The sequence below is a fragment of the Rutidosis leptorrhynchoides genome, chromosome 2, assembly GCF_046630445.1.
Source record: "Rutidosis leptorrhynchoides isolate AG116_Rl617_1_P2 chromosome 2, CSIRO_AGI_Rlap_v1, whole genome shotgun sequence".
Lineage (NCBI taxonomy): Eukaryota > Viridiplantae > Streptophyta > Magnoliopsida > Asterales > Asteraceae > Rutidosis > Rutidosis leptorrhynchoides.
This window is the reverse complement of record NC_092334.1, coordinates 33838081-33862345: the sequence shown is the minus strand read 5'-3', so window position 1 is coordinate 33862345 and position 24265 is coordinate 33838081. Positions and strand designations below refer to the sequence as shown.

The 24265-nt window shown below is 35.5% G+C and overlaps 1 protein-coding gene across 1 annotated transcript; it reads left to right on the top strand.

Moving 5' to 3' along the window:
• Positions 1–1710: 1710 nt before the first annotated feature.
• On the top strand, positions 1711–24056 carry LOC139887772 (galacturonokinase-like). The gene is made up of 13 exons (XM_071870829.1): positions 1711–1859; positions 2018–2248; positions 2448–2477; positions 2586–2736; positions 21549–21614; positions 21788–21867; positions 21980–22079; positions 22171–22346; positions 22875–22912; positions 23000–23028; positions 23130–23199; positions 23423–23512; positions 23620–24056. Exons 1-13 carry the CDS (start codon positions 1711–1713, stop codon positions 23859–23861), a joined length of 1452 nt encoding a protein of 483 aa, XP_071726930.1. The 3' UTR covers positions 23862–24056.
• The last annotated feature ends 209 nt before the right edge of the window (positions 24057–24265 follow it).

Sequence of the window (24265 nt, the reverse complement as noted above, 5' to 3'; positions counted from 1 at the left end):
TCATCATTCTACGGTATATAATTTAATGTATAATTATACGTGGATAGAGGGACCTACCATATGCGGTTTGCAAGTAGACACGACATATGTGAACCCATTGATCGAATATATGACTTGTCACCCTTTTGTCTCAACTAGCTACTCTAGGGCCTGTTTACTTTTTTTCCGATTAAGTTGTATATGGGTATAGACAAGGTTGTAAAAGTCACGAGTCGGGGACGCATCGGTCTAGACCTAAAAAGGACGCGTCGGCCGAGTCGGTGACGTGTCGGTGACGCATCGGTCGTTGACCAACGTTGACTTTATTAATAATTTCTTAAATATATATTTATATACATATAAAATAGTTGATTATGTACCATAAATTTCTTAAATAAGAACTTAAATTTAAAAACAATCGAACTTTAAACTTAATTAATGTTACTGAGTACATAATCAGTAAGGACATTAAGAAAAGAGTGGCCCAAAAAATAAAACAAAACCTAATTTCTAAAAACATATCAGATCTTGACGAAAATTTGACTGATTTTGACAGTTTTTGACCAACTTTGACCGTCTTTGACAGACTTTGACCGAACTTTTAGCTTTGACCGTCTTTTGAGTCGTTTTTAGAAAAAACGGGACGGAGAACCCAAAAAAACGACGCATCGGCCGACGCGTCGGTCAAGTCGGACGACTTTTACAACACTGGGTATAGATGGCAGTATGGGTAAGAATGACTATATCCATTAATAACTGAATGAATTATATTGTTTACTTTTTTGTGCTGAATAAAAAGTCTGAATGATAAAAATTACTATTTTAACCCTAAGTTAAAGAAAATTCATTTTCTTTTTATTCAAATTTATTGAAACACAAATATACATACATAAATTTCTAAACACAAAATATACAGAGAATAAATTTTCAAGAACATAACCGACAACACAATTAACTTCATCTTAGCTAAAAACCCCAATCATATCTCAAACTATTACCAAAATTTCATATAAAAATGCACAATTCCATTCAGGTATCTCACTCATTAACCTCACCCATGTCTAGCAATTCCTATTAAGAATCAAAACCCATGACCACATATAAATCATTGGAGTTTCAATAATTAGCTGACCTCTCCATGCTCGACCTCTCCATGAAGGTTTTTCAAAAATAAATTTGTTAATCGTGTATGTTACGTGACCACGTTCACGAAGGTTTGACTTCAGTTTTCGTTCTCCAAATCAGATTGCGAAAGTTTAATGAATTTGTAAGTTGAAACAAAAAAGAAAAAATAGATGAAGAAATAATAAGATGAAAGAGAAAGAATAAATGGTACAGCGTACTCTTGGAAATAAAGTTGTCTATATGGGGACAAATAACCTTTTGTTGGTGACCCATAAATTCATCTGGCCATCAATTTCATTAATTTATGACAAAAGTAAACAGGTTTGTGGATGACTGAATAAGGACTTTCCTCAACTCAGCCCATTAAGTCATAAATAAACAGGCTCTAATTGTTCGAAAATATGACTTGTGATGAGTTATGCAAAAAACGGGTAAGGTGGCCAACTAGTTGACTTTTTGACTAGCCACATCGGATTTAAAGAAAAAGTAGAAAAAGTCACTCAAACGGTCAAAATAGTTAACACGTACGAGTAATTTTTGGAGTAATTGAACCCACCATTGCGGTCCAGTGGTTCACCCATTTGCACTTGTGCATTGGGATAGGGGATGAGGGTGGGGAGGTCTCAAGTTCGAGTCTCTCATCTTAAAAATATTTGTGAGATTTATTTTCTGAAAGCCGAATTGCCCCGGGGAAGGTTTTACCGACCCGTATTCAGGACCCAGGTCCGATCGCCGGCCCCTCGGGATGGTATAAGGTTCGGATCCCTGTAATGCGGTTCGGGTTTCCTGTCCGAAAACGGGTGCGTGCGTGGCAAATGAGAGTATTCGTACCAACAACTTGTCTTTCAAAAAAAAAAAAAAAAAATTGGAGTAATTAATATGTTTTGGTAATGGCTAATTTTTCATACTGCAGGTATTTACCAGCATATACGTATTTCTTGCCGAGAGACGATAATGAAGAGAAGGTAAAAATTTCATATATCGAAAAAAAGCGAAAAACGAAGAAGTCACGAGGCTTCTTAATACTCTCGCCACTTCCGTCTCTGGTCGTTATAATTATGCTTTTATGCATCACTGAAAGTGAAAATATGAAGAAAGACCCCTTAAATTTCAGTGTCTTGAACATCATCTTTGAAGTCATCAGGTCAGCATAATAATTAGTTAATTGATTAATTATTCTTACAATTTTAAATTAAGTGGTTGATTAATTACTCATAAGATTAAATTAGTGACATGTAGTGCATATGGAAATGTGGGATTCTCGATGGGATATAGCTGCGAAAGGCAGCTTCAACGTGACGAAAATTGCAGCTTCAATGTGGGATTCTCGATTGATTGTCCAGTGGACAATTTAGTGGAGAAGATCGTTTTAGGTGAACACGCTTTTTTCTTTTCACATTCTTTTATTTTTTTATGTTATATATTAACGATGATTGTTCACTTTTTGTTGAACTTATTTGAGTGGGATCATTTGACCACAGAGTTGACCAAGTTCAGCGTCCGAAGAATGATGTTAAGTCAAACGGAAAGATCCAAGAGAATGATTCATCTGATACAGAGGAATGTAAGTGGGGATGTTATGCGAAAGGAGCACTGTATGCGCTGCAACGCAGAGGAAACCATCTCAAAAAGGTTATAATACTAATTACACGTAAATTTAAATAAATAAATAAATAAATAAATAAAAAAAAAAAAAAAAAAAACAACATGGTATTGAAACCTTGCATTAAAATCTGACCTTTTTGTTAGAAACTTTTGGTTCTTATTAACTTTGTATATTCTCTAGTTAATGTACTAAAGTCAACATCATAGGTGGTCATTTTGACCCATTTGTTTATAATTGAAAAGATATATTTTTGTAATCATATTCAACCCACATTATTTATATACAAGTGAACAAAGTTTATATTAACTGTTTTTAGGTTTTCCGCCTTACTGGACAATCAATCGTTTTAGTAAAAGGGCATCTTTGGCTCAAAACTGTTTTGACCTGTTATATTATACGTCCATTTTGTTGGAAACTAAACTTGATTTTGGACTATGTGTTTTGGATTTGAGCTTGCAAGTATACAAGTATATGGATCAAAATTGTAGTCCAATATCTAGAAACTTCTTGTAATATGTAGTACTCAAAATGTGTAGAACAATCTTGTAAAATATCTAAGATAATACTTAAGAAATATCTAGATAATACTTAAAAAATATCTAGATATTAGTAGATGATGTAGTATTCTAGACTACTCCATTGAGTAGTATAAATAGAGGGATTCACCTCTCATTTGTAATCAAGCAAATCAAGTAATAAACAAAGCTTTCTAGATTAATCAAACATCTAAATCATCAATCCTCTCTTCCACAAATAATATACATAACCTCCTATTTCTAACAAATTGGTATCAGAGCTTGGTTCGACAAGATGATGGCCAACAATGTCATCACGTTTCCTCGCCTCACAAAGGATAATTATGATCGATGGAGCATCCAAATGAAGACCTTCCTAGGTGGACAAGACTTATGGGAGATTGTGGAGGAAGGCTATGAGGAACCTACAGAAAAAGGTCCTCTCAGCAAGGAGAAAAAATTAATGAAGACGAACGATCAAAAGGCTCTTTCCATCATCCAGCAAAGTGTAGATGATGGAGCTTTTGAGAAAATTGCAAGTGCAACAACCGCCAAGAAAGCATGGGAGATCTTGGAGAATTCTTATAAGGGAGTTGATAAGGTGAAAAAGGTTCGACTACAAACACTACGAGGTGAGTTCGAATCCTTAAATAAGAAAGACTCGGAATCAATTTCTGATTATTTTACAAGAGTCTTGGCGGTTGTCAATCAATTAAAGAGGAATGGTGAAACTCTAAGTGATGTAAGAGTCATTGAGAAGATTCTTAGATCATTAGATTCAAAATTCGACTATATAGTCGTAGCCATCGAAGAATCTAAAGATCTAGAATCAATGACTATCGATAAACTCATGGGTTCACTACAAGCCCATGAAGAGAGGTTCAATAAGAAAAATAAGGAGCCTTTGGAGCAAGCTTTACAAGCAAAACTGTCTTTCTAGGAAGAGAGCAGTGAAAAGACTCATCAAACGAGTCAACGAGGTCGTGGTCAAGTACGTGGCCGAGGACGAGGACAAGGATATATCAAACGTGGAGGTTATAGTTCTTACAAAAATGAAGAAAGAAGTCAAGATTTTCACCCGACTAGAGGTCGCGGGAGAGGCTACACAAGTAGAAGGCCAAGGTATGACAATTCTCAAACCAAATGCTATAATTGTCATAAATTTGGCCACTATGCTTCGGAATGCGAGAAGTCAAACAATTACGTGCAAGAAAGAGCAAATTTAGTGCAAGAAGATACCGAAGCCGTGAAAAACACTTTGTTACAAGCATGCAAAGGTGAAGATAACGGAGAATCAAATTTGTGGTATCTCGACACGGGTGCAAGCAACCATATGTGCGGTGACAAAAACATGTTTGTGGAGTTAGACGAGGTAATTAGAGGAAATATCACCTTCGAAGATTCCTCTAAAGTCCCGATTAAAGGCAAAGGTAAGATTCTCATCCGCTTGAAAAATGGAAGGCATCAATTTATCTCTAACGTGTATTATGTGCCCAATATGAAGACGAATATACTGAGTATTGGACAACTCTTAGAGAAAGGCTATGATATTCACATGATAAATCGTACCCTTTCTTTAAGAGACCAAAAAGGGGGTTTGATTGCTAAGGTGCCAATGTCAACGAATAGGATGTTCATTGAAATGTCCCGTTCTTATTGATTAAAAACGTTCCATATTAATTGATTTCGTTGCGAGGTTTTGACCTCTATGTGAGACGTTTTTCAAAGACTGCATTCATTTTAAAACAAACCATAACCTTTATTTCATCAATAAAGGTTTAAAAAACTTTACGTAGATTATCAAATAATGATAATCTAAAATATCCTGTTTACACGCGATCATTACATAATGGTTTACAATACAAATATGTTACAACGAAATAAGTTTCTTGAATGCAGTTTTTACACAATATCATACAAGCATGGACTCCAAATCTCGTCCTTATTTAAGTATGCGACAGCGGAAGCTCTTAATAATCACCTGAGAATAAACATGCTTAAAACGTCAACAAAAATGTTGGTGAGTTATAGGTTTAACCTATATATTATCAAATCATAATAATAGACCACAAGATTTCATATTTTAATACACATCCCATACATAGAGATAAAAATCATTCATATGGTGAACACCTGGTAACCGACATTAACAAGATGCATATTTAAGAATATCCCCATCATTCCGGGACACCCTTCGGATATGATATAAATTTCGAAGTACTAAAGCATCCAGTACTTTGGATGGGGTTTGTTAGGCCCAATAGATCTATCTTTAGGATTCGCGTAAATTAGAGTGTCTGTTCCCTAATTCTTAGATTACCAGACTTAATAAAAAGGGGCATATTCGATTTCAATAATTCAACCATAGAATGTAGTTTCACGTACTTGTATCTATTTTGTAAATCATTTATAAAACCTGCATGTATTCTCATCCCAAAAATATTAGATTTTAAAAGTGGGACTATAACTCACTTTCACAGATTTTTTACTTCGTCGGGAAGTAAGACTTGGTCACTGGTCGATTCACGAACCTATAACAAATATGTACATATATATCAAAGTATGTTCAAAATATATTTACAACACTTTTAATACATTTTGATGTTTTAAGTTTATTAAGTCAGCTGTCCTCGTTAGTAACCTACAACTAGTTGTCCAAGTTAGATGTACAGAAATAAATCGATATATATATTATCTTGAATCAATCCACGACCCAGTGTATACATATCTCAGTATTGATCACAACTCAAACTATATATATTTTAGAATCAACCTCAACCCTGTATAGCTAACTCCAACATTCACATATAGAGTGTCTATGGTTGTTCCGAAATATATATAGATGTGTCGACATGATAGGTCGAAACATTGTATACGTGTCTATGGTATCTCAAGATTACATAATATACAATACAAGTTGATTAAGTTATGGTTGGAATAGATTTGTTACCAATTTTCACGTAGCTAAAATGAGTAGTTTTTACCAATTTTGTTTTTCTCGCCATTTCTTCGTTTCTAATCCGTTTTGAGTGATTTAAGCAGCCACGGTTTCATATTGAACTTGACTTTATGAAACTAAACAGAAAAGGTATAGGTTTATAGTCGAAAATACAAGTTACAAGTCGTTTTTGAAAGAGGTAGTCATTTTCGTCGAAAGAACGACATCTTGATGACTGTTTTGAAAAACATACTTTCACTTTGAGTTTAACCATGATTTTTGGATATGGTTTCATGTTCATAAGAAAAATCATTTTCCCAGAAGTATAGCTTTTAAATCAAAGTTTTTCATAGTTTTTAATTATCCAAACCAAAACAGCCCCCGGTGGTAACTACGACGGCGTAAATCCGGTTTTATGGTGTTTATCGTGTTTCCGGGTTTTAAATCATTAAGTTAGCATATCATATAGATATAGATCATGTGTATAGTTGATTTTAAAAGTGTAGTTATAAGGATTAACTTTATTTGCGAACAAGTTTAGAATTAACTAAACTATGTTTTAGTGATTACTAGTTTACCACTTCGAATATGATAGCTTTTTATGTATGAATCGAATGATGTTATGAACATAATTACTACCTTAAGTTCCTTGGATAAAGCTACTGGAAAATAGAAAAATGGATCTAGCTTCAACGGATCCTTGGATGGCTCAAAGTTCTTGAAGCAGAATCATGACACGAAAACAAGTTCAAGTAAGATCATCACTTGAAATAAGATTGTTATAGTTATAGAAATTGAACCAAAGTTTGAATATGATTATTACCTTGTATTAGAATGATAACCTACTGTAAGAAACAAAGATTTCTTGAGGTTGGATGATCACCTTACAAGATTGGAAGTGAGCTAGCAAACTTGAAAGTATTCTTGATTTTATGTAACTAGAACTTGTAGAATTTATGAAGAACACTTAGAACTTGAAGTTAGAACTTGAGAGAGATCAATTAGATGAAGAAAATTGAAGAATGAAAGTGATTGTAGGTGTTTTTGGTCGTTGGTGTATGGATTAGATATAAAGAATATGTAATTTTGTTTTCATGTAAATAAGTCATGAATGATTACTCATATTTTTTGTAATTTTATGAGATATTTCATGCTAGTTGCCAAATGATGGTTCCCACATGTGTTAGGTGACTCACATGGGCTGCTAAGAGCTGATCATTGGAGTGTATATACCAATAGTACATACATCTAAAAGTTGTGTATTGTACGAGTACGAATACGGGTGCATACGAGTAGAATTGTTGATGAAACTGAACAAGGATGTAATTGTAAGAATTTTTGTTAAGTAGAAGTATTTTGATAAGTGTCTTGAAGTCTTTCAAAAGTGTATGAATACATATTAAAACACTACATGTATATACATTTTAACTGAGTCGTTAAGTCATCGTTAGTCGTTACATGTAAGTGTTGTTTTGAGACCTTTAGGTTAACGATCTTGTTAAATGTTGTTAACCCAAAGTTTATAATATCAAATGAGATTTTAAATTATTATATTATCATGATATTATGATATATTAATATATCTTATATCTTAATATGATATATACATTAAAATGTCGTTACAACGATAATCGTTACATATATGTCTCGTTTCGAAATCCTTAAGTTAGTAGTCTTGTTTTTACTTATGTAGTTCATTGTTAATACACTTAATGATATATTTAATTATCATATTATCATGTTATATATAATATAACAATGTATTAATATGCTTCTTATATATTTAGTAAGACGTGGTTATAACGATAATCGTTATATGTATCGTTTCGAGTTTCATACGTCAATAGTCTCCTTTTTAAGTATATAACTTATTGTTACTATTTTTAATGAGATACTTGATGATCATTATATTATGTTAAACATATATATTTATTCATTTATGTATCATCATGTCATATACAACTTATAGCGTTCGTGAATCATTGGTCAAACTGGGTAATCAGACGTTTACAAAATTTTCGTTTCAATTAACCAAGTCTTAACAAGTTTGATTGCTTAACATGTTGGAAACATTTAATCATGTAAATATAGTTTTCATTAAACATATAATCATAGAAAGGTTCGGAAAAGTTCGGGTCACTACAGTACCTACCCGTTAAATAAATTTCGTCCCGAAATTTTAAGCGATTGGAGGTGTTGGCTCATCTTCTGGAAATAAGTGCGGGTATTTCTTCTTCATCTGATCTTCTCGTTCCCAGGTGAACTCGGGTCCTCTACGAGCATTCCATCGAACCTTAGCAATCGGTATCTTGTTTTGTTTAAGTCTCTTAACCTCACGATTCATTATTTCAACGGGTTCTTCAATGAATTGAAGTTTTTCATTGATTTGGATTTCGTCCAACGGAATAGTGAGATCTTCTTTAGCAAAACATTTCTTCAAATTCGAGATGTGGAAAGTGTTATGTACAGCCGCGAGTTGTTGAGGTAACTCAAGTCGGTAAGCTACTGGTCCGACACGATCAATAATCTTGAATGGTCCAATATACCTTGGATTTAATTTCCCTCGTTTACCAAATCGAACAACACCTTTCCAAGGTGCAACCTTAAGCATGATCATCTCTCCAATTTTAAATTCTATATCTTTTCTTTTAATGTCGGCGTAGCTCTTTTGTCGACTTTGGACGGTTTTCAACCATTGTTGAATTTGGATGATCTTCTCAGTAGTTTCTTGTATTATTTCCGGACCCGTAATTTGTCTATCCCCCACTTCACTCCAACAAATCGGAGACCTGCACTTTCTACCATAAAGTGCTTCAAACGGAGCCATCTCAATGCTTGAATGGTAGCTTTTGTTGTAGGAAAATTCTGCTAACGGTAGATGTCGATCCCAATTGTTTCCGAAATCAATAACACATGCTCGTAGCATGTCTTCAAGTGTTTGTATCGTCCTTTCACTCTGCCCATCAGTTTGTGGATGATAGGCAGTACTCATGTCTAGACGAGTTCCTAATGCTTGCTGTAATGTCTGCCAGAATCTTGAAATAAATCTGCCATCCCTATCAGAGATAATAGAGATTGGTATTCCATGTCTGGAGACGACTTCCTTCAAATGCAGTCGTGCTAACTTCTCCATCTTGTCATCTTCTCTTATTGGCAGGAAGTGTGCTGATTTGGTGAGACGATCAACTATTACCCAAATAGTATCAAAACCACTTGCAGTCCTTGGCAATTTAGTGATGAAATCCATGGTAATGTTTTCCCATTTCCATTCCGGGATTTCGGGTTGTTGAAGTAGACCTGATGGTTTCTGATGCTCCGTTTTGACCTTAGAACACGTCAAACATTCCCCTACGTATTTAGCAACATCGGCTTTCATACCTGGCCACCAAAAATATTTCTTGAGATCCTTGTACATCTTCTCCGTTCCAGGATGTATTGAGTATCTGGTTTTATGAGCTTCTCTAAGTACCATTTCTCTCATATCTCCAAATTTTGGTACCCAAATCCTTTCAGCCCTATACCGGGTTCCATCTTCCCGAATATTAAGATGCTTTTCCGATCCTTTGGGTATTTCATTCTTTAATTTTCCCTCTTTTAAAACTCCTTGTTGCGCCCCCTTATTTGAGTAGTAAGGTTATTGTGAATTATTATATTCATAGATTTTACTCGAATGGGTTCTCTGTCCTTTCTACTCAAGGCGTCGGCTACCACATTTGCCTTCCCCGGGTGGTAATGAATCTCAAAGTCGTAATCATTCAACAATTCAATCCACCTACGCTGCCTCATGTTCAGTTGTTTCTGATTAAATATGTGTTGAAGACTTTTGTGGTCGGTATATATAATACTTTTGACCCCATATAAGTAGTGCCTCCAACTCTTTAATGCAAAAACAACCGCGCCTAATTCCAAATCATGCGTCGTATAATTTTGCACGTGAATCTTCAATTGTCTAGACGCATAAGCAATTACCTTCGTTCGTTGCATTAATACACAACCGAGACCTTGCTTTGAGGCGTCACAATATATCACAAAATTATCATTCCCTTCAGGCAATGACAATATAGGTGCCGTAGTTAGCTTTTTCTTCAATAACTGAAACGCCTTCTCTTGTTCATCCTTCCATTCAAATTTCTTCCCTTTATGCGTTAATGCAGTCAAGGGTTTTGCTATTTTGGAGAAATCTTGGCTGAATCTTCTGTAGTAACCAGCCAATCCTAAAAATTGACGTATATGCTTCGAAGTTTTTGGGGTTTCCCACTTTTCAACGGTTTTGATCTTTGCCGGGTCCACCTGGATACCTTCTTTGTTCACTATGTGACCGAGGAATTGAACTTCTTCCAACCAAAATGCACACTTTGAAAACTTAGTGTACAGTTTTTCTTTTCTCAATACTTCTAGCACTTTTCTCAAATGTTCTTCGTGCTCTTGATCATTCTTTGAGTAAATAAGTATGTCATCGATGAAAACAATGACAAACTTGTCAAGATATGGCCCACACACTCTGTTCATAAGGTCCATGAACACAGCTGGTGCATTAGTCAATCCAAACGGCATAACCATAAACTCGTAATGACCATAATGCGTCCTAAAAGCAGTTTTTGGAATATCATCCTCCTTTACTCGCATTTGATGATATCCAGAACGTAAATCGATCTTCAAATAAATCGACGAGCCTTGTAGTTGATCAAATAAGTCGTCAATTCTCGGCAGTGGATAACGGTTTTTGATGGTAAGTTTGTTCAACTCTCTGTAGTCAATACACAACCTAAATGTACCATCTTTCTTCTTGACAAATAAAACAGGAGCTCCCCATGGTGATGTGCTTGGTCGATTGAAACCACGTTTTAATAGTTCTTGCAGTTGGCTTTACAATTCTTTCATCTCGCTGGGTGCGAGTCTGTAAGGAGCATGAGCTATTGGTGCAGCTCCTAGTACAAGATCTATTTGAAATTCAACAGATCGATGTGGAGGTAGTCCCGGTAATTCTTTCGAAAATACATCGGAAAATTATTTTGTGACAAAAACATCATTGATGCTCTTTTCTTCAGTTTGTACTTTCTCGACATGTGCTAGAACAGCATAGCAACCTTTTCTTATTAGTTTTTGTACCTTCAAATTACTAATAAGATGTAGCTTCGTGTTGCCCTTTTCTCCGTACACCATTAAGGGTTCTCCTTCTTCTCGTACAATGCGAATTGTATTTTTATAACATACGATCTCTGCTTTCATATTCTTCAGCCAGTCCATGCCAACTATTACATCAAAACTCCCTAACTCTACTGGTATCAAATCAATCTTAAATATTTCGCTACCCAGTTTAATTTCTCGATTCCGGCATATATAATCTGCTGAAATTAATTTACCGTTTGCTAATTCGAGTAAAAATTTACTATTCAACGGCGTCAATGGACAACTTAATTTAGCACAAAAATCTCTACTCATATAGCTTCTATCCGCACCCGAATCAAATAAAACGTAAGCAGATTTATTGTCAATAAGAAACGTACCGTAACAAGTTCCGGGTCTTCCTGTGCCTCTGCCGCATTAATATTGAAAACTCTTTCGCGGCCTTGTCCATTTGTGTTCTCCTGGTTCGGGCAATTTCTAATAATGTGGCCCGGTTTTCCACATTTATAACAAACTACATTGGCATAACTTTCTCCGACACTACTTGCTCCACCATTACTCGTTCCGACACCATTTGTTCTTTTTGTTCTGTTAACCCCTGGTCCGTAGACCTCACACTTCGCCGCGCTATGACCATTTCTTTTACACTTGTTGCAAAATTTGGTGCAGAACCCCGAGTGATACTTTTCACACCTTTGGCATAGCTGCTTCTGATTATTGTTGTTGTTGCGGTTGTTATTATTGTTGGGATGATTGTTGTAGTTGTTGTTGTTGTTGTTGTTGTTGTTGTTGTTGTTGTTGTTGTTGTTGTTGTTGTTGGGCCATTTGTTGTAGTTGCGATTGATGTTACTATTGTTGGGATAGTTGTTGCGATTATTGTTGTAATTGCTGTTGTTGTTGTATTGGTGATTCTTATCACCGTTTTCCTCCCACTTTCTTTTGACTTGCTTCACATTGGCCTCTTCAGCCGCCTGTTCTTTAATTCTTTCCTCAATCTGCTTCACTAGTTTGTGAGCCATTCTACATGCCTGTTGTATGGAGGCGGGCTCGTGTGAACTTATATCTTCTTGGATTCTTTCCGGTAATCCTTTCACAAACGCGTCGATCTTCTCTTCCTCATCTTCGAACGCTCCCGGACACAATAGGCACAATTCTGTGAATCGTCTTTCATACGTGGTAATATCAAATCCTTGGGTTCGTAATACTCTAAGTTCTGTCTTGAGCTTATTGGCCTCGGTTCTGGGACGGTACTTCACGTTCATCAAGTGCTTGAATGCTGACCACGGTAGTGCGTAAACATCATCTTGTCCCACTTGCTCTAGATAGGTATTCCACCATGTTAACGCAGTACCTGTGAAGGTATGTGTAGTGTACTTCACTTTGTCCTCTTCAGTACACTTACTTATGGAAAACACCGATTCGACCTTCTCGGTCCACCGTTTCAATCCGATCGGTCCTTCGGTCCATCAAATTCCAAAGGTTTGCAGGCAGTGAATTCTTTGTAGGTGCATCCTACATGATTTCCTGTACTGCTAGATCCAAGGTTATTGTTGGTATGTAGCGCAGCCTGTACTGCGGCTATGTTTGAAGCAAAAAAGGCACGAAATTCCTCTTCGCTCATATTCAAGGTGTGTCGAGTAGTTGGTGCCATTTCCTTCAAAATAGTCAAATGAAACAAGTTAATCATACAGAATATTAAGAGTAGTCAATAGTATCTCGTAGCATAATATGAACTCATTTATAAAAGCTTTTTCTTCATATTAGCGTTTTATAAGTTTAAATTCGGGTAGTACCTACCCGTTAAGTTCATACTTAGTAGCTAATATACAATTCAACTACTATAATTCTATATGAAAAACTGATTATAATAATATTTCGCGTTCAAACTTTTACACAATATTTTACAAACTTACAATACCGCTTATTTTACATATAGCATGAAATATAGCACACAATAAATTTGATACAAGACGGTTGTAAAGATAATTCTAGCTAGTACACAAGTCGTTCAGCAAAGGCAATAAAGACACGTAATTCATACGTCCAGAAACAAGTCATGCATTCCGGTTTTACTAGGACTACTTCCCATCCTTGGTCTTGTGGAACATAACCATTATGGCCGTTGATAAGACAGCGTGTTGTAACGTCATCAAAGGGACGAGGGTTACGTAATATCCAACAGTCCTGTAACAATCTAAAAACCTCATTTCTTACCCCAATTACCGACTCCGTCACTTGTGGGAACGTTTTGTTTAATAGTTGTAGCCCGATGTTCTTGTTCTCACTTTGGTGAGAAGCGAACATTACTAACCCGTAAGCATAACATGCTTCTTTATGTTGCATGTTAGCCGCTTTTTCTAAATCACGAAGTCCTATATTCGGATATATTAGGTCAAAATAATTTCTTAACCCGTTGCGTAAAATAGCATTTGGGTTCCCCGTAATATATGCGTCAAAGTAAACACATCATAACTTATGGATTTCCCAATGTGATATCCCCCATCTTTCGAACAAAAGCCTTTTATAAACCAAGGCATTCTTGGAACGTTCTTCGAATGTCTTACAAACTGATCTCGCCTTAAATAGTTGTGCCGAGGAATTCTGACCGACTCTAGACAAGATTTCATCAATCATGTCTCCGGGTAGGTCTCTTAAAATATTGGGTTGTCTATCCATTTTGTGTTTTTATACTGTAAAATAGACAAGAGTTAGATTCATAAAAAAAAAATACTTATTAATACAAGCAATTTTTACATATATCATAAAGCATAAGCACACTATATTACATATATTACACCACAAGAATACAACTATCTTATTCCGACTTGCTCGTTTCTTCTTCTTCGGTTTTGGTTCGTTTTGCCAAGTTTCTAGGGATATATGATGTTCCCCTAATACGAGCCGTCATTTTCCACATTGATTTAGAAAAACCTGGTGGTTTAGAGGTTCCCGAGTTATTGTCACAACTTAAGAAATACGGGTGTTGACGATACATATAAAGTTCATCGGGTTTGGAATCAAATTTCTCTATTTTTATGCCCTTTCTCTTATTGTTCTCTTTTGCCTTATTAAATTGTGTTAGGGTAATTTCTATAACATCATCGGAATCCTTGTCAGGATCCGATTCATCGGAGAATTGGTAATCCTCCCAATACTTTGCTTCCTTGGCGGAAACACCATTGACCATAATTAACTTTGGTCGGTTGGTTGAGGATTTTCTTCTACTTAACCGTTTTATTATTTCCCCCACTGGTTCTATTTCTTCTTCCAGTTTCGATTCTTCTTCCGGTTCCGATTCTTCTTCCGGTTCTGACTCTTCTTCTGGTTCCTCTTCGGGAACTTGTGAATCAGTCCACGAATTATTCCAATTTACATTTGACTCTTCATTATTATTAGGTTAGTCAATGGGACTTGTTCTAGAGGTAGACATCTATCACATAATATCAAACACGTTAAGAAATTAATATATCACATAATATTCACATGTTAAAAATATATAGTTTCCAACAAAATTTGTTAAGCAATCATTTTTCAAGTAAACACGGTCGAAGTCCAGACTCACTAATGCATCCTAACAAACTCGATAAGACACACTAATGCAAAATTCTGGTTCTCTAAGACCAACGCTCGGATACCAACTAAAATGTCCCGTTCTTATTGATTAAAAACGTTCCATATTAATTGATTTCGTTGCGAGGTTTTGACCTCTATATGAGACGTTTTTCAAAGACTGCATTCATTTTAAAACAAACCATAACCTTTATTTCATCAATAAAGGTTTAAAAAGCTTTACGTAGATTATCAAATAATGATAATCTAAAATATCCTGTTTACATGCGACCATTACATAATGGTTTACAATACAAATATGTTACAAAGAAATAAGTTTCTTGAATGCAGTTTTTACACAATATCATACAAGCATGGACTCCAAATCTCGTCCTTATTTAAGTATGCGACAGCGGAAGCTCTTAATAATCACCTGAGAATAAACATGCTTAAAACGTCAACAAAAATGTTGGTGAGTTATAGGTTTAACCTATATATTATCAAATCATAATAATAGACCACAAGATTTCATATTTCAATACACATCCCATACATAAAGATAAAAATCATTCATATGGTGAACACCTGGTAACCGACATTAACAAGATACATATTTAAGAATATCCCCATCATTCCGGGACACCCTTCGGATATGATATAAATTTCGAAGTATTAAAGCATCCGGTACTTTGGATGGGGTTTGTTAGGCCCAATAGATCTATCTTTAGGATTCACGTAAATTAGGGTGTTTATTCCCTAATTCTTAGATTACCAGACTTAATAAAAAGGGGCATATTCGATTTCAATAATTCAACCATAGAATGTAGTTTCACGTACTTGTGTCTATTTTGTAAATCATTTATAAAACCTGCATGTATTCTCATCCCAAAAATATTAGATTTTAAAAGTGGGACTATAACTCACTTTCACAGATTTTTTACTTCGTCGGGAGGTAAGACTTGGCCACTGGTCGATTCACGAACCTATAACAAATATGTACATATATATCAAAGTATGTTCAAAATATATTTACAACACTTTTAATACATTTTGATGTTTTAAGTTTATTAAGTCAGCTGTTCTCGTTAGTAACCTACAACTAGTTGTTCACAGTTAGATGTACAGAAATAAATCGATATATATATATATATTATCTTGAATCAATCCACGACCCAGTGTATACATATCTCAGTATTGATCACAACTCAAACTATATATATTTTGGAATCAACCTCAACCCTGTATAGCTAACTCCAACATTCACATATAGAGTGTCTATGGTTGTTCCGAAATATATATAGATGTGTCGACATGATAGGTCGAAACATTGTATACGTGTCTATAGTATCTCAAGATTACATAATATACAATACAAGTTGATTAAGTTATGGTTGGAATAGATTTGTTACCAATTTTCACGTAGCTAAAATGAGTAGTTTTTACCAATTTTGTTTTTCTCGCCATTTCTTCGTTTCTAATCCGTTTTGAGTGATTTAACCGGCCATGGTTTCATATTGAACTTGAATTTATGAAACTAAACAGAAAAGGTATAGGTTTATAGTCGGAAATACAAGTTACAAGTCGTTTTTGAAAGAGGTAGTCATTTTCGTCGAAAGAACGACATCTTGATGACTGTTTTGAAAAATATACTTTCACTTTGAGTTTAACCATGAATTTTGGATATGGTTTCATGTTCATAAGAAAAATAATTTTCCCAGAAGTATAGCTTTTAATTATCCAAACCAAAACAGCCCCCGGTTGTAACTACGACGGCGTAAATCCGGTTTTATGGTGTTTATCGTGTTTCCGGGTTTTAAATCATTAAGTTAGCATATCATATAGATATAGATCATGTGTATAGTTGATTTTAAAAGTGTAGTTATAAGGATTAACTTTATTTGCTAACAAGTTTAGAATTAACTAAACTATGTTCTAGTGATTACTAGCTTACCACTTCGAATATGATAGCTTTTTATGTATGAATCGAATGATGTTATGAACATCATTACTACCTTAAGTTCCTTGGATAAACCTACTGGAAAATAAAAAAATGGATCTAGCTTCAACGGATCCTTGGATGGCTCGAAGTTCTTGAAGCAGAATCATGACACGAAAACAAGTTCAAGTAAGCTCATCACTTGAAATAAGATTGTTATAGTTATAGAAATTGAACCAAAGTTTGAATATGATTATTACCTTATATTAGAATGATAACCTACTGTAAGAAACAAAGATTTATTGAGGTTGGATGATCACCTTACAAGATTGGAAGTGAGCTAGCAAACTTGAAAGTATTCTTGATTTTATGTAACTAGAACTTGTAGAATTTATGAAGAACACTTAGAACTTGAAGTTAGAACTTGAGAGAGATCAATTAGATGAAGAAAATTGAAGAATGAAAGTGTTTGTAGGTGTTTTTGGTCGTTGGTGTATGGATTAGATATAAAGGATATGTAATTTTGTTTTCATGTAAATAAGTCATGAATGATTACTCATATTTTTTGTAATTTTATGAGATATTTCATGCTAGTTGCCAAATGATGGTTCCCACATGTGTTAGGTGACTCACATGGGCTGCTAAGAGCTGATCATTGGAGTGTATATACCAATAGTACATACATCTAAAAGCTGTGTATTGTACGAGTACGAATACGGGTGCATACGAGTAGAATTGTTGATGAAACTGAACGAGGATGTAATTGTAAGAATTTTTGTTAAGTAGAAGTATTTTGATAAGTGTCTTGAAGTCTTTCAAAAGTGTATGAATACATATTAAAACAGTACATGTATATACATTTTAACTGAGTCGTTAAGTCATCGTTAGTCGTTACATGTAAGTGTTGTTTTGAGACCTTTAGGTTAACGATCTTGTTAAATGTTGTTAACCCAAAGTTTATAATATCAAATGAGATTTTAAATTATTATATTATCATGATATTATGATATATTAATATATCTTATATCTTAATATGATATATACATTAAAATGTCGTTACAACGATAATCGTTACATATATGTCTCGTTTCGAAATCCTTAAGTTAGTAGTCTTGTTTTTACTTATGTAGTTCATTGTTAATACACTTAATGATATATTTAATTATCATATTATCATGTTATATATAATATAACAATGTATTAATATGCTTCATATACATTTAGTAAGACGTGGTTATAACGATAATCGTTATATGTATCGTTTCGAGTTTCATACGTCAATAGTCTCCTTTTTAAGTATATAACTTATTGTTACTATTTTTAATGAGATACTTGATGATCATTATATCATGTTAAACATATATATTTATTCATTTATGTATCATCATGTAATATACAACTTATAGCGTTCGTGAATCATTGGTCAAACTGGGTAATCAGACGTTTACAAAATTTTCGTTTCAATTAACCAAGTCTTAACAAGTTTGATTGCTTAACATGTTGGAAACATTTAATCATGTAAATATAGTTTTCATTAAACATATAATCATAGAAAGGTTCGGAAAAGTTCGGGTCACTACATTCATGCTAAATATTCAACATGACATTCCAAGATGTTTAAAAGCATGTTTCAAAGACAATTCTTGGCTTTGGCACATGAGATACGGGCACTTGAATTTTGGAGGCTTAAAATTATTATCAAGTAAAGGAACGATGAAGGGTTTGCCTCCAATTAATCATCCGGATCAAATATGTGAGGGATGCCTTCTAGGAAAGCACATCCGAAACAATTTTCCAACAGTTGCTTCTAGTAGAGCGAAGAAACCTCTAGAACTTATTCACACGGATGTGTGTGGACCCATCAGCCCACCGTATTTTGGTAAAAATAGATATTTTCTTCTATTCAATGATGATTTTAGTCGAAAGACATGGGTCTATTTTCTAAAAGAGAAGTCGGAAGCTTTTGGAATGTTCAAGAAGTTTAAAGCATTTGTGGAGAATCAAAGTGGTCTCACCATAAAGGCGATGAGATCCGATCGTGGAGGAGAGTTCACATCCAAGGAATTCAAGGAATTTTGCGACAACAATGGGTTACGTCCTCTAACCCTTCCGTATTCACCTCAACAAAATGGTGTTGCGGAAAGAAAAAATAGGACCATTCTTGATATGGCTCGGAGTATGTTAAAGAGCAAAAGGATGCCTAAGGAGTTTTGGGCTGAGGCAGTGGACTGTGCGATCTATCTAGCAAATCGCTCGCCCACTAGAAGCGTCAAGAACAAAACGCCCATTGAAGCTTGGAGTGGAAGGTAGCCCGACATCTCACACCTTCGAGTGTTCGGAAGTGTGGCATATGCTCATGTGCCAGATCAGAAGAGGACGAAGCTCGATGATAAAAGCGAGAAACTCATATTCGTGGGCTATGACTCAAGTTCGAAGGGTTACAAGCTATACAATCCCAAGAATGGTAAAGTAATCTCAAGTCGAGACGTGGTGTTCGATGAAGAAGCAACATGGGATTGGAATGTTCCCGAAGAGGAGAACTACGATTTTCTCCCGTATCCGTTCGAGAGTACTATAAGGAATCAAGAATATCTAGAGGTTCAAGAAACTTCTAGTACACCATCTCCGCACTCTCCACGTACTCTAACCACTACACCTAATGAAGTGACACCAACATCAGGCGGTGAATCAAGTAGGCTACAACATCACACAAGGAGCATTGAGGAGTTGTACGAGGTAACACAGCCTATAGAGGATCTAACATTGTTCTGCCTTCTTGCCGATTGTGAGCCAATAAGTTATGAAGACGCAGCAAAAATCCAAAAGTGGAAACGTGCTATAGACGAAGAGATTCAAGCAATCGAGAAGAATAATACGTGGGATCTTGCCACACTACCAAAGGGACATAAGGCTATTGGTGTAAAATGGGTGTACAAGGCCAAGAAGAATTCCAAAGGTGAAGTTGAAAGATATAAGGCAAGGTTGGTGGCGAAGGGATATAGTCAACGAGCCGGCATAGACTATGACGAGGTATTTGCTCCCGTCGCTCGTCTAGAAACTATAAGATTGATAATCTCACTTGCGGCTCAACATAATTGGAAGATTTATCAAATGGATGTCAAATCCGCGTTCCTTAATGGCCACTTAGAAGAAGAAGTCTATATAGAACAACCTTTGGGATACATCGTGAAAGGCCAAGAGAATAAGGTGCTAAAATTGAAAAAAGCCTTATACGGGTTGAAGCAAGCGCCTCGGGCATGGAATAGCAGGATAGACAAGTATTTCCAGCAAAATGACTTTACGAAATGCCCCCATGAGCATGCCCTCTACACCAAAGTTAGCAATGATGGAGATGTTATGATTGTGTGCCTATACGTGGATGACTTGATATTCACCGGTAGTAATCCCAAAATGTTTGAGGAGTTCAAGAAAGCAATACTTCGGGAGTTCGAGATGACCGACATTGGTCTTATGGCTTACTATCTTGGGATCGAGGTAAAACAATAGGAAGAAGGAATATTCATATCCCAAGAAGGTTATGCGAATGAGGTGCTCAAGAAGTTTAAGATGAATGACTGCAAGTCAATGAACACACCGGTGGATTGCAATCTCAAATTGTCAAAAGATGATGAAGGATACTTGGTGGACCCAACACAATATAAGAGTTTAGTTGGAAGTCTGAGGTACCTAACCTGCACGAGGCCAGATATTCTCTACGGAGTTGGACTAGTAAGTCGATACATGGAAGCACCTACAATAAATCACTTGAAGGCGGCTAAGAGGATACTTCGCTACATCAAAGGTACGATTGACTATGGCCTGTTTTATTCGCCTTCTGATCACTTCAAGCTAGTTGGATACAGTGATAGTGATTGGGCTGGAGACAAAGATGATCGTAAGAGTACGAGTGGTTTCGTGTTCTATATGGGAGATACGGCGTTCACATGGAGCTCGAAGAAGCAACCCATTGTGACTCTATCAACGTGTGAAGCCGAGTTTGTAGCAGCAACATCGTGCACCTGTCATGCAATATGGCTCAGGAAGTTACTAAATGAGCTTAAGTTTTTTCAAAAGGAACCTACAGAGATATATGTGGATAACAAGTCTGCGATTGCTCTAGCAAAGAATCAAGTCTTCTTTGATCGAAGCAAACACATCGATACAAAATACCATTACATAAGGGAGTGTGTTACAAATAAAGAGGTGCAGATAAAGTACGCGAAGTCACTTGACCAAGTTGCTGATATTTTCACAAAGCCTCTAAAACACGAGACGTTTCAGCGATTACGAAATATGCTCGGAGTGACGAAATCAAGTTTAAGGGGGGCTGTTGGAAACTAAACTTGATTTTGGGCTATGTGTTTTGGATTTGGGCTTGCAAGTATACAAGTATATGGATCAAAATTGTAGTCCAATATCTAGAAACTTCTTATAATATGTAGTACTCAAAATGTGTAGAACAATCTTGTAAAATATCTAAGATAATACTTAGGAAATATCTAGATAATACTTAGAAAATATCTAGATATTAGTAGATGATGTAGTATTCTAGACTACTCCATTGAGTAGTATAAATAGAGGGATTCACCTCTCATTTGTAATCAAGCAAATCAAGTAATAAACAAAGCTTTCTAGATTAATCAAACATCTAAGTCATCGATATCTCTTCCACAAATAATATACATAACCTCTTATTTCTAACACATTTTACCACCTCTAATAAAATCTCTTTTTGGCACCAGCTTCTGAAGTTTTAATTCTGTTTGGGTGCAGGGTATCACTGGATTCATATGTGGTACAAAGGGTCTTGATAGTTCCGGTTTAAGTTCGTCAGCTGCTGTAAGTTTTTATTCTTGTTATGCTTACTGTACATTCAATCCAAAACCCAACTAATCATAATTATTGTCAAATCATCTGAATGCTCACTAGTCACTATAAATTTATGTTGTACTATTCAGCAACTTAATAGCTTTTAAAAAGTTGGTAATTGCATCGTTTATGTGCTTTAACAGGTTGGAATTGCTTACCTATTGGCTCTAGAAAGTGCTAATAATCTTACAGTATCTCCTACAGAAAATATTGAATATGACCGGTAAGTTTTTTTTTTTCAATAAAAAATATGACCGGTAAGTTACTCATAAGTAACGGGTCGATTTAAATAGCGTTCAAGATTGTCGACAAAACTTCAACTTTGGTCTTTTTAGGTTGATTGAGAATGAATATTTGGGTCTGAAAAATGGCATATTGGACCAGTCAGCAATATTGCTTTCGAGCTACGGTTGTTTAACTTTTATGGATTGCAAGGTATTACTAGAACCATTTTAACCTTAAGAAAAGTTGATTAATGATCATGTGCTTGTGGTATTTCATTCTAAACAAGTCGTATGTTGTGCAGACCAAATTACACAAGCTTATACACCCACCTAAGGTTGAAATGGAGAAAAACGATGGTACAAAAAAAGCCTACAAGATACTACTTGCATTTTCGGGTCTGAAACAGGCTTTGACAACTAACCCGGGATATAATCGGAGGGTTGCTGAGTGTCGAGATGCTGCAAAGATTCTTCTAACGTAAGATTCCTTGTGTTTTTATTAGTTTGGGTAGTGCGGGTGGGTCGGGTCAGGTCATGGGTATTTTTCTATGGATCAGGTTGGGTGGACTTAAAAAACTACTCCCTCCGTCCCAGATTAATTGTCCCCAGACAAAAAACACACAGTTTTAGGAAATCCCACTAACTTTATTTCTCTACCAATGAAATATCTTCTCTCTCCAGATCCACCAATGAAATATCTCCTTTCCTTTCTATTTATGGAAGTAGACAATTAATTTGGGACATCCCAAAATGGAATACTGGACAATAATTTAGGGACGGAGGGAGTACTTTTTTGCAAAAATTTAGTTGTGTAAATAGTACAATACTTAGTAATATTACTTTCTGTAGAAGTTTATTACATACAATGATGATTGACCCATTTTTACTAATTTTCTGTTCAACTAAATTTGGTAATCTTACTTGATTGACCTGTTATCTATTTGTAAGTAAATGGGTTGAGATTACTACCTCTAGTGTGACATATTATAGTTTGTGCTTTCTATAGGGCCTCCGGAAAAGACGTTGAACCGATCTTGTGTAACGGTTAGAATTGTATAATATTTTTTTCCTGTTTGTTTATTTGTTATTACTTTTAACCTTACATCTTCTGTCTTTGAAATTTTTTTACAGTTAAATTAGAAGAATATGAGGCTCACAAGGTTCTATTTTTATTTCCTTTATTCTCCTTAATTTTCTTAAAAAAAATAAAAATTACTAGCACTAATGAATTACTTACCCATTATGATATTCTTTTACGCAGTCCAAATTAGAACCAGATCTAGCTAAAAGAGCAGAACACTACTTCTCTGAGAATATGCGGGTTATTAAAGGTTTAATTCCTTCCCAAATGTGGCTTCTTTACATGCAGATTTCAGATTAGCACGTCTACTATTATTAGGTCAATATATCACAAAAAGACTTTATTAGTATTTAGTATGAGCAATATAAGGATAAGTTAATTGTTTTCTACTTGTTAACAAACTACGATTTTGTTATGTTTTAGATGCTACGATCCATCAACTTTTTTAATGAACTAGTTCGGTTTAATTTTAGGACTAGAGGCTTGGGGCTGTGGCAATTTCGAAGAATTTGGAAAGCTTATCTCTGCCTCTGGGTTAAGTTCAATTCAAAACTATGAATGTGGTACGTCTTCTATTCTGTATACAATTACATGCCATTTGACCCATTACCCAACCCATATTGTCACCTGTAAGCAGATTTTTTGATATTTCTTGATATGGTGCTTTCAGGTTGTGAACCACTAATCCAAATATACAATATCCTTGTAAAGGCACCTGGCGTCTATGGAGCCCGGTTCAGTGGTGCTGGGTTCCGAGGGTGCTGTGTAGCATTTGTGAACGCCGAGTATGCAGAAAAAGCTGCTTCGTATGTTAATAATGAATATCTTAAGGTTCAACCAGACCTGGCTAGCCATCTTAACCAAGATACAGTTGTAATATGCGACTCAGGAGATTGTGCCCGAGTTATCTAAACCCCGAGACAAACCTATCATCTCTTGAATGAATCTACATATCCAAAATAACGATGCGTTTATTTGATTCATATGTATAAGTAACTGTCACGAATTCTTCTGTTACTTAGGATTTCAAGTTTTGGACTCTTGTATATATAAAAAGCTGTTGCAATGAAATTCCCTTAACAATGGTGTTTTCCCATCAGCATTGTATCCCAGGTTCTATCATCTCTTTTTGTTAGTCAAAGAAGTCTTAAATGGAAATATTGTTTAGTTTTCCCTGTCAAACCAAAATACCCAACAAGCATTAGCTCTCCCTGAAAAGGAGGTGATCCAGCCGCACCTTCCAGTACGGCTACCTTGTTACGACTTCACTCCAGTCACTAGCCCTGCCTTCGGCATCCCCTCCTTGCGGTTAAGGT

Bases quoted from the DNA above. Each gene is read 5' to 3' on its own strand.
- LOC139887772 (XM_071870829.1), top strand. From the start codon at position 1,711: ATGAGGGTGGGGAGGTCTCAAGTTCGAGTCTCTCATCTTAAAAATATT. The intron at 23,200-23,422 runs GTTTAATTCCTT...GTTTAATTTTAG, and splicing joins GAATATGCGGGTTATTAAAG to GACTAGAGGCTTGGGGCTGT. The intron at 23,513-23,619 runs GTACGTCTTCTA...TGGTGCTTTCAG, and splicing joins AATTCAAAACTATGAATGTG to GTTGTGAACCACTAATCCAA.